Source organism: Podarcis melisellensis (assembly GCF_964234715.1).
Source record: "Podarcis melisellensis genome assembly, chromosome: 3".
Classification (NCBI taxonomy): Eukaryota; Metazoa; Chordata; class Lepidosauria; order Squamata; family Lacertidae; genus Podarcis; species Podarcis melisellensis.
The window spans coordinates 115,843,404-115,858,971 of NC_138530.1; the positions used below are offsets into that span (position 1 = coordinate 115,843,404).

General features: G+C 45.9%; 1 protein-coding gene and 1 long non-coding RNA gene across 3 annotated transcripts; both read right to left on the bottom strand.

Moving 5' to 3' along the window:
- Positions 1-973: 973 nt before the first annotated feature.
- Positions 974-3,020, bottom strand: LOC309367414. Its single transcript, XR_014167150.1, has 2 exons — positions 2,318-3,020; positions 974-1,946 (listed from the first exon to the last, which is right to left on the bottom strand). It is a non-coding gene; the product is annotated as an uncharacterized lncRNA (long non-coding RNA).
- Positions 3,021-6,167: 3,147 nt separating this feature from the next.
- PAQR8 (progestin and adipoQ receptor family member 8) lies at positions 6,168-15,223 on the bottom strand. Of its 2 annotated transcripts, none has more exons than XM_081906370.1 (2): positions 14,806-15,223; positions 6,168-7,969 (listed from the first exon to the last, which is right to left on the bottom strand). In XM_081906370.1, the coding sequence occupies exons 1-2, from the start codon at positions 15,190-15,192 to the stop codon at positions 6,887-6,889; spliced, it is 1,470 nt and encodes a 489-aa protein (XP_081762496.1). In that variant the 5' UTR covers positions 15,193-15,223; the 3' UTR covers positions 6,168-6,886. The 2 variants fall into 2 exon arrangements, with proteins under 2 accessions (XP_081762496.1, XP_081762497.1); XM_081906371.1 differs by having other exon boundaries at positions 6,168-7,979; positions 14,806-14,936.
- Between the last annotated feature and the right edge of the window lie 345 nt (positions 15,224-15,568).

The following is a 15,568-nucleotide window of genomic DNA, read 5'->3' on the forward strand; positions in this document are numbered from 1 at the left end:
GCGACGCGCCGAGATGGAGCGCCGCTCCTCCTTCGGCTGCTTCCCGCTCCCTCCCAGCCAAAAAGTCGGGGGGGGGGCGCTGCTTCTTGCATTTCCTCGAATCGTAGAGTTGCCCCCCTCCAATATGTTGGGGAAGGGGGGCACAGAAGAGACCTCGACCCCTAGGAGTTGGCACCAATGCTTACAGTGTCATTTTAGCAGCGTGCCAGGTGCTTCTATATGAAAAAAATACTTAGGGCCGGATAGCACAATACTGGATTAAGTGCATTTCTATTTCTTTAAAAAATGACTCTGAACTTTTTGTAGATGAAGTTTCCCCCCCCCCAAGAATATTTATTAAAGTTTTCAGTAATAATAAAAAGAAAAACAAAAATAAAAATAATTAAAAAAACACAAAGTTTCCATTACTTATTTTTCATTAACTTATTTCCCAGACCTTCTCATACCTCCCTTTTTTGTATTCCAATTCAAATTGTTAGCTCAGCAAATCCTTATCAATAAATTTTAACCTATTTCTAAACCATTTCCCCCCATATTCTCTTAAAGCGTTACAGCTGGAAACCACTTACTTTCTATCCGACATCATTCTAACATTCATTAATTTTGCAATATTTCTGTAGGTAGTCTTTAAATTTCTTCCAATCTTCTTCCGCCGACTCTTCTCCCTGGTCTCGGATTCTGCCAGTCATTTCTGCCAATCCCATATAGTCCATTTTTGTGGATGAAGTTTGAAAGTGGCATGGCATTGTTAGTGAAACGCCCCCACCCCTCCCTAATTTGCAAGGAAAAGAGACAAGACACTTTCCATGGAAAGTGAAATTGCTTCCAGGACAATTCTCACCATTCTGCCAGTTCTTTGCTGCTTTCCCACCAACCACCACCCCATGGAACAATTTCTCCCGTAAGTTCCACTAAGAGACTTCTCTTTTCTTTCAGATTCAGTGACAAAATACACAGCTGACTGGAATATTTATTTTAAATTTATCAACTTTATTTTTGATTCCCTTCAACATTTGTTAATACAGTATAAATGTGCAAATGTTCCAGACAATACAGACTTCAGGAGATAAACAAGGAGAAGTCATTTGTGCAGTATCAAAACTAACACCCCTTGGTTGAAAAAAGAAAATACAACCCCCCCTCCCTTATTTATAATGTATTTTTTAAAATTATCATTAAAAATCGTCCCTTGAAAGGCATAAGTACACCAGCAGCACCTAGAATGTGCCCCTCTAATTGTGTACTGGAAACAATAAGTTCACATAACTCAGCCCTTGTTCTGCCTAAACACCACACCTGAAATTTTTTTATTTATTAAATTCATATCCTTCTCAAGCCCATGAACAACAATGTATGAGGCTGCAGATGACATTCTCATCCCCCAATTCTTGGTGAGCAAGTATTATTGTAAATAGGCCTACCTTTTCAATTGCTATTGATCATCTAGACGTAATGGCATCTGCAAAGTAAAAGTTGCAGGTTTCTGTCTGATTGTTCTATAGAAGATAATCAGTTTTACTTTACCTGACAACAAACCTTTGAATTAACACATCTGTCCTAGCTAAGTCTCCTTGGAAATGTAGAGAAGAAGTGGCAGCAACTGATTATGGAAAGTATCTGAGGAAGATATTATTGATAAAGAGGATCTGGGGAATAACCGATTGCACCGAAGTTCTTTTCGGAATCACCTGATTGGTCCTCAAAGTGCTTCTTTCAAACTAAATGTAATTCAGAAGTCTTCGTACATGCTTATCTCTAGGCCCACTGATGCCAGTCACAAACCTTTCAATACATTAAATGGGACTCGGTCATCACTTTTAATACCAGGTTTTAGGCCAACCAAGTATGAAGTATACATTCAACCACTGACTACTTGAGGAGCTATGAAAGTGACTTTTGAAGTCCCAGAGAGGGGGACATGGACAGCACTAGTATTTCATACAGTACTTATAATAATAGAAAAGTAAGGTAAAGGTAAAGGTACCCCTGCCCGTATGGGCCAGTCGTGACCGACTCTAGGGTTGTGCGCCCATCTCACTTAAGAGGCTGGGGGCCAGCGCTGTCCCAGACACTTCCGGGTCACGTGGCCAGTGTGACAAGCTGCATCTGGCGAGCCAGCGCAGCACACGGAACGCCGTTTACCTTCCTGCTAGTAAGCGGTCCCTATTTATCTACTTGCAGCCGGGGGTGCTTTCGAATTGCTAGGTTGGCAGGCGCTGGGACCGAGCGACGGGAGTGCACCCCGCCGCAGGGATTTGAACCGCCGACCTTTCGATCAGCAAGTCCTAGGCGCTGAGGCTTTTACCCACAGCGCCACCCGCGTCCCTAATAGAAAAGTAACTTGGGTCAAATTATTATTTATAAAGGAACCTCCTACTGAATTAAAATAAAGTAGCTCTGCAAGGGCTTATTCAGAGTTCCTTTTGTCCTGCTGCTTGCCTCTGAGGAAAACTGCTCTTTAGCACTCAGTTGGAGCAAACAGCAATTGGGTTTTCTGCAGATGGTCACTGATTTAGAGCTAAAGAAAGGAAAGGAGAGGGCCAGAAGGGAAACTGCTCGGATCCATGCTGTCCAGACATGGAACAAGCAGAAGTGGGGACAAGCCTCAAGTGTAAATCTCAAGTCCAAAGTTTTAAAGCTATCAGAAAATCTTGGTTTATTATACCACTAGGTGGTGGTCTAAAATCACTGAGAATTTTCATATAGTCCACCAGTTCAGAACAATGAACATATCAATTCCCTTCTTATATTTTAAAGATATCCAACATGACATTTCATGAGTTCCTTTTTCTGGGTGGTTAGTTTTCGATTTGTGGTACCGTAATTTAAAAGTGAAATCAGCTGCATTAAACTTCAAGCTAATAAGGGTTCTTCAAATAATTTTAGCACATATTTGAATATCTTATACTGTATTAACAACTTTTGGTGACAACAAGCAAAGAGGTGCACTCGAATCAGAAGCATTAAGACTAAATGCCTTGTTTTTAAAATCTACATAAGCCAAACTCACTTTCACCAAATTCATGTATTCTCTTTGTACTACTGTACTACTTCGGCCTGCAAAAGTGGGGTGAGTCGTCCTCCCTTTGAACGCTCAACAGTGTAAAAAGATCACATGTAGTAAACCATCACATCAGAGACAAAGGTTTAACACACCCCATTCCTTTATTCTGTATTAGTTTGCGGCACAAAGGGAGATGTTTAGATTTTACAAAGGGGAAGCATTTGAAAACGAATTGTTACTGTCCAGAATCTATCTCAGTTCTGCCATATTCTGGCACAACAGAATGGCTTTCAGATATGCACTGTTCAGGCTCAAAAGTGGCTTGGAAAAGTTATTTTCTGTTATTACTGAGTTTTTACTGTTATTACTGAGTTTTACATTGCATTACATACAGAACATACACATGTTCTGTTTAACACCGTTTAAGTACAGCGACATGCTAGAAGATAACATGATGCCTATCAGCGAAGCCTATCAGTTGTCTCAGTTGAAAATTACATTTTGCTGGAAACTGGGGGTCTGACTTTACACGTGTGATTCTGAGTCGCGCACAAAGCAAGAACGTCAGCTTCAAAGGTAGAAAGTGCGCCTACACTCAGTGACCCGAGTTTGAATGATACGCCTCATTGACTGCTGCAGAGCAAGCAGTACAGGAGTCAATTTTATGCAAAAATCTACCCTTCAAGCCAAAGGAGAAATTAATATTTCATGCTGATTCCCTACCAACAAAGAAACCTGGTCCCATGGAAACCAAGCTTTGAACACAGCCTCATCCTGCCTAGGCCCAAGACTCGCTGGGTTGCCGTTATATTTGTTCACAGTCAAGCTCAGCATGCATTCAAATTGCTCTAACGAAAGAATGGCTCCATATCTCATTACCAATCCCTGAGTGTTTCTTTCTCTATCATTGTTTTAAAATTTCATGAAGGGCACTAGTGCTGAATTTCTGCATGTTCCTGTTTGTCTAAGAGAAGCTGGGATGCAGTTAGCTGCCGTTTTCCAAAAGGAGAAGCCCGGCCATCTTCCAAAGGAGCTGTCCCTAAAATACACTGTGAAGCTGGAGCCAGGGAGGGAGGTTATGGGAAGGAACTGAGGAGAAGATGGAAGACCACAGTCCCTAAACTATCAGTGAAACCAAAACCCATCAGTCAATCCAGCCTTGCTTCATTTAAGAAGATGTTGACACCTGCAGTGCATTCTTCATCTGGTCCAAGATGTGTCTTATGGAGAAGAATTAGGTAGCAGAATGTACGGTATGCACTACTTTGCAGATAGGAATTATATTAAAAAAATAAACACCAGTGCAAATTATTAAACTAGCAGTGCAAGACGGCTACATCATTCTAGGTAGTACGTGTGTGCATTTAAAAATTATATATATGTACGTAATGCAGTCTAAAGTGATACGATCTACTCTTACCATCTCAGGACTTTACTGTCTCATTCTGGTGCATCTGTAAATCCAGCCAAACTGGCCTTCCTTCAGTGATTAGGATAAATCTGTGTGTCCTTTTGAGGTGGGCAAGACTGGGGTAGTAATTCGATACCATTACCTTGGATCCCGAACACCTTGGTATCGGACGTTTTGGCTCCCAAATGTCACAAACCCGGAAGTGATTTTTCCAGTATGTGAACGTTATTTTGGAACCCGAATGTCTGAAGAGGCTTCCGATTGGCTGCAGGAACCTCCTGCAGCCAATCAGAAGCCGTGCTTTGGTTTTCGGATGTTTTGGAAGTTGAACAGACTTCCAGAACAGATTCCATTCGACTTCCAAGGTACGACTGTATCTCATTCTCAAAAGACACACAGGTCCCAGAGCTCACCCCACATGACATTTACTCTGGTTCCAGTTCGTTCCCATGGCTGGTGTTTGAAGCTGTGCATGACATTAGCTACAATCCATATCTATCTTGTAGTTTTCCGCAAACCAATTTCCATCTGATTTCAAAACGTAAGTCACGTTAATTTTGTGGTTAAGCGGAGGTGTGTACATTTGAGACAGCCACTGCACAAACAAAGACGGCTTCTTTGGAGTTGTGGGGAGAGGTTGCAGGGGAGGGGAAGCCAAACAGGCAACGTCCATCGGATGAAGACATCGCCAGCCCCTCTCTGGCTATGTGTAAAGGTAAAGAAGAGAGAAGAAAAGTCTCACCACATTACCCAGACAGCTGATTTGAACAGGAGTGTGCAGTGGAGGCCACAGAAATGGGCTAAGGAGGAACTAGGCTACACAAAAATAACAGTCTTTGGAAGATACAAAAGATATTGTATTTTCTAGAGAGATGGCAGCTACAGACCTTCACAATCAGAGCATAATCAGAGGATCCAGGAGGGTGATGGAGAAGAAGGCAATTTTATGGTCATAGAGCTCCTGTCAAAACCAGTCTTCACAGCCAGCTGAACCCCATCAAAATGGACTCCCACCCCTCCTTTTCTCTCGTATCTGTTCTGCTGAAATGTTCTCCCCTCCTATTTTCCACATCCCAAGATCCTTCAAGCGAGTTGCAGAGAGAAGCCGGCTGCGCTATCTGAAACATCTCAACAACGGAAGAAAAAATGTGAGAGCCAACAGATTATATGAGCAAGATAAAATTGCATGTATTACCTTGCTTCCCCTTCACCAACTCAGGAGGTGAGGTGAGGGACATAGGGGGGGGGGATCGCTATGGGGGAATCGTTTGCTATGATTAAACGAACAGGAACACACAGAAGAAAAATGGAATTTGGACAGACTAGTACAGGGCATCTTACTAGAAGAAAAAATGGCTCTCTCTCTCCCACAAAAGAGCTGTGAATTCACAAATACCTAAATCAGAGTGGTAAACAGATCACCGAGACCAAACATTACTCCTGTCTGCACTATCTCTGACATGTAAAATATTTATTCCTGAAATTTACAACTCAGGAGGAAGTTCAAGCCTCAAGGCCACAGGTAACTAAAATGGAACAAAAAAAAATAAAATCCTTCCAGTAGCACCTTAAAGACTAACTAAGTTAGTTCTTGGTATGAGCTTTCATGTGCATGCACACGGTATCTGAAGAAGTGTGCATGCACACGAAAGCTCATACCAAGAACTAACTTAGTTGGTCTTTAAGGTGCTACTGGAAGGATTTTGTTTTGTTTTGACTATGGCAGACCAACACGGCTACCTATCTGTAACTAAAATGGAACAGACCAAACTGGGTTATGTCCCTGAACCCTGTCAATCTTTACCATATACCTGGATCTACAACCCAGTTCTCCTGAGTTCATAAACCTGTATTTATGACGCGCTGTCTCCAGTTGCAGGTAGCAATTCAAACTATTAGATGCCTCCCATAACAAAAACAAAACTCCTGTAGTAGCATGGCAAGTAGATGAGGTCTGGTCTGGTCTGGTCTTCTCCCTGACATGCTATTTTGCTATATGCAGTGATTCCCTACACACACACACACACACACACACACACACACTCCTACTTTTGGTTTTCAGGTATGTGAACCCTGACATCCATTGTGACAGACACAGATTTATTATTTCAGTTAGAATTGTGCCTTTGTAAATGAGCAATTCCATGGTACTTCCCTTTTATATTATTTATCCGTTCCCACGTCTCTTTGACATGCATACAAATTTCAGCAGGTAACTCAGAGCAGGACAACTTAGAAACATCTGCCTAAAAAGCTTCTTTGGCCAGCAACTGTTACACTGCAGTAAAAAAAGTAAAATGTTTAGGACATAAGGCAGCTTTTTTATGGTAGTTCCAGACTGCAAGCAATTCCTTGTTTATAATTTATAGAGGCAACTCCCTTTGTTAATTTACTTATATACAGTATGCAGCTCATCTTTGCCGGTTTCCTTCAAGCAGGCCGGGCCTGAGCCCTGTCCCCACGGCGATCCCTCAGGATTCCTTGATGGCCAGCTCCACCCTGATCCTGCGCTGCAGGAGGTGTGCAGTGACAGCACTGCAAGCCACTAAGCCAAAGAAGGAGCCGCAGGACAGAATGACGGAGAGGGGTCCATGCCGCCTGCGGAAGATGTCTTGCCTGTTCTTGTAATCCAGGAAGATGGCTTCCTGCTGGGAGAGTGTGCAGATGGCCAGGAAGGCGTGGAAGATCTGGTGGGCATGGCCAACAATGTCACAGGAACCTGGGAAGTACTTCTCGGGAACCGGGCAGGAGAAGAAATAAGCACTGACGAGGAAGAAAAGTATCTGGAAGGTGTGGTACCAGGCAGCCGTCTCCTCGCAACCTTCAAGGTGGCACATGACCACACGGTGCGCCACGGGGCTGATGTCCAAGATGAAGGCCAGCCCTGCTGGGATCACCTGGCACACCTTCCTCATGACGGGGTAAGGGCGTCGGTAGCGGTACTTGGCGTAGCAGCAGCCTGCGCAGGAGAGCCACCCACAGAAGGCGGCCGCCGGCAGGAAGAGGAGCCAGAACTTGTCGTACCAGGCTTGATCAGAGCTGTAATAGAAATGGGCCAGGGCGCTTCCGTACTGGTAGACGCTGACCCCAACATAGTCCACAAAGTAGAAGGTGTAGTGGAACATCTCGGACTTGGACTGCAAGAGATGAGCCAAGAGGCTGCAAGTGAGATACGTGACGGAGGAGAGGACGAAGAGGAAGAGGGGCAGGGACTGGACTTCCAAAGTCAACTCCTCCGCTTCCACAAAAACATTAAACCTCAGCAGCACAGCCAAAGCTGCCAGCAGGTGGGTCCAGACATTCACCACCTCGTTGTGCTTCTGGAAGAGGCTGAAGAAGTAGTAGCGCCAATGCTGCCCTGTGGGGCGATACCCAGCTTGGATGTACGGCTCCCGGAAGAGCTGAGGGACATCCGATTCTTTGACAGTGCCAGGCATCTTGGGGAAGCCTTCTTCTAAGAGCTTTGGGAGCCGGCGGAGTTGCTGTCCACTGACGGACAAGGTGCTGATCCGTTCCAGGATGGCTGTCATCGTGCCGAAGTGTGTGGCGAGGTCCTGTGGATCCCTGAAGCGAAAAGAGAAAGAGAAGCCATTAGCAAGAGCAGAAACTGGAAATAAGAAGAGACAGATATTTCATAGTCTCTGTGTATGTCACTTTGCATCACACGACATCTAAGAAGTATGGACAGAAGGCAGGAGCAAGGGGGATGGAACTCAAGTCTTCTGTGTATGGTCTCCTTCGTCCCCTGTGCAAAGCTGCTATTAAACTTGTTTTAAAAAAACAACCACACATCCTAGGAGGAATTCAACGTTAAGCTAAGGCGATGGTCCCATCTGGGCAAGCGTTTCAGCTTCTCAGAGGGAATGATCCTCCATGTACAGTTCTGGCAACTCCCTCAACTTCCCTGAGGCAATTTTGGGGGCAGAAAGCCCTCCTGAAGAAGCACTTCCACAGGGCTTCCGCTGATGGAATGCATTTGTTGACTCCCGCTCCCATTCACAGATCTTGCAAACTAAGGAACCAACGGACTTAAAATGTATGCATTCTTACCATGATGCCTGTCAGAAAGGAGGCTTCTGCATGTGCTGTAAAGGAAACTGAAGGGCAGATGGGGCTCAGCAACCTGGGAATGTAGCTCATCGAGGAGGCCCATCTGCCCTCATTTCTCCCAATAGCATGTGCAGAAACCACCTTCTTGACCACTGGACCCAGTCTTGGTTTTGTCCACTCAATCATCTGGAGCCCACAGAGGGTTTGAGACCCATCAGCTCCCTCACCTGGTTTAGCCGGACAGTAGAAGCCATTTTTGGAGGTGTGGCTGCTGTCGCATGCTGACAGCTTGGAGGAGACTCTTGAGAGTCCCATGGACTGCAAGAAGGTCAAACCTATCCATTCTGAAGGAAATCAGCCCTGAGTGCTCACTGGAAGGACAGATCCTGAAGCTGAGGCTCCAATACTTTGGCCACCTCATGAGAAGACTCCCTGGAAAAGACCCTGATGTTGGGAAAGATGGAGGGCACAAGGAGAAGGGGGTGACAGAGGACAAGATGGTGGGCCAGTGTTCTCGAAGCTACCAGCATGAGTTTGACCAGGCTGTGGGAGGCAGTGGAAGACAGGAGTGCCTGGCGTGCTCTGGTCCAGGGGGTCACGAAGAGTTGGACACGACTAAACGACTAAACAAGAAAAGCTGGCAGCCTATTGTTCCTTGCTTTTATATTACACCTCCAGCTGCTTCACGCCGACATCTTACTAAGCCCAGGTCATAAGTATCAGTCCAGCTAAATTGCAAAGGTTGTTGCCTGTGCAGAAACCCTCCTGAAGAGCAGGAGCATGAGATGGACAATCCAGTGAGGAAGATGGACTTCCAAGAGGGCGGATAGTTAGCTTACAATTACAATAGCCAAGGCAGCCATCACTCCCCCTCAGTACAATGCGCATGGTGATTTCTTGCTCTGTTCTGAAAGTGTGTAGCAGAAGTCACAGTTCCTAGCTGCTTCAAGCAGCAAATTATGGTGTTTTTTTAAAAGGAGGAGGAGGAAAGGGGAAGAGAAAAAGGCCCTCTGAGCACGTAATAATTTGCTAACTCTTCCCTCCTGTGAAAGTCAAATGATTTTCTCCACCCACTTCACAGATGTTACCAAATTCCCACTCCTCCACTGTTGAAAACGAAGTTTCAGTGAAAGGGAGCCTAATTTTCACATTCACCTCAACCAGAGCTCCTTTTCAAAAGAACTATTTTTGAAGTTTAAATTAATTCAGAACTCACTCCTTTGTAATGCCAGCATCTTCCACACAGTTTCCATTAAGTACTATGGTCCAAACCGATGCTAAAAGTGTTATTAGGAACCCCGCAACTCCCCCCCCTCCCCCAGTTCATTATTAGCAGGTGCAAAGGACACATTTTCTTTATCGCAATTACACTAAGAAAATCTGTTCTACAAGTTTCCCATGACCACAGATAACCATCTCATGCTGCTTGGATATGTAGAACAAAACAAGAACAGTGCATTTGTGATGTCCTGATGAAAACATTGGTGTTAGAAGAGTTAAATTAAGAGTCAAGATTTCTCAAAAAATATCTGAACACTTAAGAGTTGGAAAACAAGCTAAAAAAATATTTAAAAATCAACAGTGCTCATTGAATCCTTCATTTGAGAAAATTCCAGGACATTCGCAAACAAGAACAACTTGCCAGTTTTCAGCAGTCATGTGGTGATGATGAACAAAGCAGAAAGCAATTAACATTACAGAGTGAAAAGCCCAAGGTCAGCAGCCCTCACTGTTTCACTTCCACAAAGCTTCTATTCTCTCATTTCTGCGTGGGCGAAGCCGTTTGCTGAACAGCTATATTCATTTCGCAGGGCATCTATTTCAGCCTCAGCTTACCCTCTATCCTTCGGAGAGCTGAATTATTTTGGCTACTCCCAAATAACAGCATTTGTGTGCAACTTGTCTGAGTAACTTAGCCGATGCAAATGAAAGAGATTGGGGGAGGCGCAACTAGCTGGTCCACGTATTAAAGAACGTGAGGATAAAATAGGTGTTGCTATAGCCAGAATACTCCGGATAGTGCTGGGAAGCACCCAGCCCCCCCCCATCACCCCCCAAGGTCCTTCCACACAGCTTCTACAAGCATGGACCACATACTTTCAAGCTCATCTTCACAGCTGCAAGAGCTTTTAAAACTTGTTAAGTCAGTTTAAACAGAAAGGAGAGCATCTATCAGATGGGTTTGCCTAGCATTCTGTAATGTGTCTTTTGCATAATACATCTGGCATTGGGAAACCAATTCTCAATTACATCTGGCTGACTGCAGTACTAAAACAGGATACTGAGCTCATATACTCCCATCTACAAAGTGATGCTCATGTGTCCCTAAGGAGTACAGAATTCGGCATTTCTATGGTTCAACTGTTTTTACTTTTAGACGTGTTTCCAGAAGTATCAGTGTAGCTATGTTTGTTTTGCTGTGCTTAGCATTTGGGGGAGGGGGGTCTATGTAATACTCCCCCCAAAATATCTGAAGGAGTTCTAGTTTGGAAAAAGGTTAGGTGCAATACACTGGCAAATTATTTCCCCCAACTTTTTAATTATTTTTAAACATTTTCTATGGCGGTAAGATTTATTTTATTTATGTGTGATGCAATGGCCGCTACAAAACATAGGAATAGTACAGATGCCTAAAATCACAAAATAGTAGCAGATAAGGACTCCTGGTAAAGGGACCCCTGACCATTAGGTCCAGTCACGGACGACTCTGGGGTTGCGGCGCTCATCTCGCTTTATTGGCCGAGGGAGCCGGCGTACAGCTTCCGGGTCATGTGGCCAGCATGACTAAGCTGCTTCAGCCGACCAGAGCAGCACACGGAAACGCCGTTTACCTTCCTGCCAGAGCAGTACCTATTTATCTACTTGCACTTTGAAGTGCTTTCGAACTGCTAGGTTGGCAGGAGCAGGACCGAGCAACGGGAGCTCACCCCATCACGGGGATTCGAACCACCAACCTTCTGATCGGCAAGCCCTAGGCTTTGTGGTTTAGACCACAGCACACCCGCATCCCTCAAGGACTCCTAGTAGGACACAGCAAAGAAGCAGGGGCAAAATTCAGCAGTTATGATCACAAAATCACAGCATTGTATTATTATTTATTTATCATTTATTTAAAAAATTGTATACCGCCCGTAGGTCTCAGGGTGGTTCACAACATAAAATCACAATCGTCGAGTTGGAATGGACCCTGAGGATCATCTAGTCCAACTCACTACAATGCAGGAATCTCACCTAAAGCATCCATGACAGGTGGCCATCCAACCTCTGCTTAAAAACCTCCAAGGAATCAGAGTCCACCACCTCTCCTGGGAGTCCGTTCACTGCCAAGCAGCTCTTACTGTCATAAAGTTCTTCCTAATGCTTAGTCAGAAACCCTTTTCTTGTAAGTTGAAGCCACTGGTTCAGGTCCTACCCTTCAGAGAAGGAGAAAACAAGTTTGCTCCATGGGACAGCCCTTGAGATATTTGAAGATGGCTCTCATATCCCCTCTCAGTCTCTTATTCTGCAGGCTAAACATACCTGTCTCCCTCAACCGTTCCTCATAAGGCTTTGGCAGCACCCCTTGCAACTTGGAACGATTCATTTGTTTGATGGGCTTGAACCAGGGGTAGGCAACCTAAGGCCCGGGGGCCGGATGCGGCCCAATCGCCATCTCAATCCGGCCCACGGATGCTCCAGGAGTCAGCGTCTTATTACATGAGTAGAATGTGTCCTTTTATTTAAAATGTGTCTCTGGGTTATTTGTGGGGCATAGGAATTCGTTCATCCCCCCCCCAAAAAAATATAGTCCAGCCTACCACAAGGTCTGAGGGACGGTGGACTGGCCCAAGGCAACCATATGTCAGGAGTGCTCTGATGGTGTTTCCTGCTTGGCAGGGGGTTGGACTCGATGGCCCTTGTGGTCTCTTCCAACTCTATGATTCTATGAGTCTATGATTCTATAATTCTAAGGCTGAAAAAGATTGCTGACCCCTGGACCTTGAATGCATGCATTCTCATGCAAAGCTGCATATAGCAGAATCCACTGCAAACACTCCAGTGATAACTGTGATTGCATGGCACGCAGAAAGCCAATCAAGCCTGAATTCACAGAAATGCTGTATATGAGCGAACACTTTTAGAAGCTGGCCCAGGCTAAGTTCAATTCTATGACCTCTGCAAGCTCCAGTGGAGAACTGAGCGATGCACTGTTCCTCAGGGGAGTAACCTATACAATAGGACTTTAATTTCAGTATTAGCTGACCTGATTTACACCTCCTGGAATAATGTGTGGATCAGAATGCAGCTTGCAGTTCTCCAATTATGGTGGCACAGTTCTCTGCTCAAAAGATATATCAAAATGTATTTGAAGATTAGTATTGTGAGAGAAAATATATCTAGTGGTGGGTATTTCCAGAAATACATATTTAGATTCACATTTTAATGCAGTTTTTTTAATTTAAAAATTCATCTTAATGGAGAAATGAGGCTGAATGAACTTGTCAGTGACTGTAGCTGGAGAAATAATTGATTAGTTAGTTCATTCCTAATTTTTGCACTATGCCTGAAATTGTGGTTAGGGCTTAGCAGGAGACTGAGTTGGAAAGTGTGTAAGAAAAAGGAGCTCCATAAGATGATCGATCCACAACAAAGAATATATAAAAGCATTATGCGTTCAGAAAAACAACAACAGTAAAAAGATAAGTTATCCAGTGTATTCATATTTACACAAAGGCTGGAAAAAACTTTAAATCTGCAAATAAACAGAGGAAATCTTTGCTGAAAGGCTGTAACAGCGTTAAAAAAAACCCTTATCCACTTGCAAAATTGACTCAAAAAAACAAAAGTACTATTCTAAGTACCAAAAATAACTTAAAAACAAAAGTGCATGAGTAGGAGATTCCTCTGCAAGGTTTTTCAGCCAAATATGTGGCTTCTTATACTGTTTATGGAGAAGTGAAGAAGTTAACATTCCTTCCTTTTACCCTTACTAGGAGGGGCAGACTAATCCTAATTAATAAACTGTAAAGGCTCTTGTGTAAATTCTACCACTGTTGATTCTGCAACTTGTACACATGAGATGCTTTTATAACCACATTGCTTTCCTTTTCTCCAGCTCTCTCCAAAGCGCTCCTTTTGAAGACTTGCCACACCTAACCAATGACATTATAAACCTTGGAAGGTTGGAGCCCGGACTTCCTCTGTGCAAGCAATAACAGGGCAACAGGCCCAAGCCATCCAGGGGTTTGAAAATCTGCGCCCAGAGACAAGTTAGGCTGCCAACACAGCTCATCAAGCACCTTTGGCTGGGAGTTTTGAAGCGTGGAAACTGACCTGTTCCTTTTCCAACGAGCGCTTGATTCTTGCATACAAGCAAGAATCTAGGCCTCCTCAAGATTCCTGGGTCTTGTGTGCGTAGCATTTGATGGGCAATTAGATAACCCAGGAAGAAAACTGCAAGGGAACTCCCTTCATCTCCCTCACACACACACACACACACAATTGCACTCTTGGCAGTTATTAAAGAAACAACAATATTCCATATTCAAAATAAACGGAGCGGGTTACAATTCAATGGGGCTGTGTTGAAAGATTATGGAGAGACCCCCCCCCGCCCCGCTGTGAGCACCAACAGACCGGTCAACAAGTTAATGTGATCCTACTTAAATAATCTCGAGTGGGATCTCCTGCAATTAATTGCAGGGGGTGGATGAGGACGGGCCAGCTGGTGGGTAGGAAAGGGCTTGCATCGTCCCCCTGCCAGTGGAGTCCCAAGGATCAGCTCTCTGAGCAAAGAAGGGCAGCCCATCTCGCCTTCCTCCTTGACTGTGGAGGAGGATGAGCGCCAAGGAAAACCCGAGACAAAAGCCCACCTTCAGGCACCGCGCAACGCAGCTGAAAGAGAGCGGCAACGCAAACGGGACACGCAGGTGCGCAAAGACAAGCCCGGGCGCGGGCAGAGAGGACCGAAGAAAACGCAGCAAGCGCCCTTGGCTGAGGATTCCTCGCAGCGGCGTTGCAGACCCTGGCGGGGCTCTGCGCAAAGTCCTCCGCGCCCTCCAGCCGCTCCTCTCCGGGCATCTGGGCACCTGCGGCGGAGCGCCAAGGGGCTGCCAGGAAAAAAGAGAGACTGGCATCATCCGGCGGAGGTGGGATCCTGCCGCCGGAGCCCTCGCCTCACCTGGCCTCGGGCCGGGATGCAAACTTACCTGTGGGGCTTTTTAAAAAGGTGGGTGGGGGAGCCCTCGGCTGCGCCCGAGCGTTGCGCTGCGCTTGACTGCGGGAGGACAAACGGCACTCTGCACATGCTTGGAGGGCATTCTGGACAGCCCGCCCCCCCCCACTCCCGCTGCCAGCTCACCTGGAGCAGCAGGTAGGTGGGCGATGCGCGGCGCCCGCTCAGCTGCCGGGGGTGCGCGGCGGAGCCTCCATCCCGGCCCCGGAGAAGGGCATCTCGGGGCGCCCGCCGTGCCCAGAAGCTGCCCGGCGAGCTGCCGGCGCCTCCCTCTCGGCCGCCGCGCCCCTTCCTCCGCCTCCTCCTCCCCGGGCGGGCTCGAGCGGCGGGGCTCCTCCTCCAGAAAGGGGCTTCTCGCCCCGCCGAGGCCGACGAAGCTGCGCGCCCGGGCGCCGGGGAAGCCTGTCTTGCGACGCGGCCAAGGGCTTGCTGGCGGCGCACAACCACAAGCGGGGGCGGGGTGGGGGGTGTTGTTTTTTGGCTGACTTCTGAGTTCTCAGAAACAGATGTCATGTGGGAATGATGAAATTCTTCAGGCTATGAAAGCAAAGTTGTTTTTGTTATAGGAGTCAACGCCTCGGGGCCGAGATCCCTTCAGCCCGCCTCCCGCCCCCAATAAAATATTTGAGGGGGCCGGACTCTCCAAAGTTGATGGGCATTGCCATTCAAATGATGTGTGTGCACCGCATCGTGTGATCGATTAGGTCGGCGGGGCTTACCTCCCACCCACCCGAATATTTTATTCAAGTTGGCCTTCCTGGTTATTATTATTCTATATTACATTTCTATATCTTCCTTCATCTGAGGATCATGGGGCAGTTTTCAATATAAAAACACAAAAAATACCGTAGTAAGGAACAACAGCCAAAAAACTACTCATCAACCCCCC

What these genes read in the sequence shown, in the direction of transcription:
- PAQR8 (XM_081906370.1), bottom strand. Translation starts at nt 15,192, where the DNA reads ATGACATCTGTTTCTGAGAACTCAGAAGTCAGCCAAAAAACAACACCC. An exon ending in CCACCTACCTGCTGCTCCAG is followed by an intron (nt 7,970 to 14,805) that starts GTGAGCTGGCAG and finishes AGGGATCCACAG; the next exon opens with GACCTCGCCACACACTTCGG.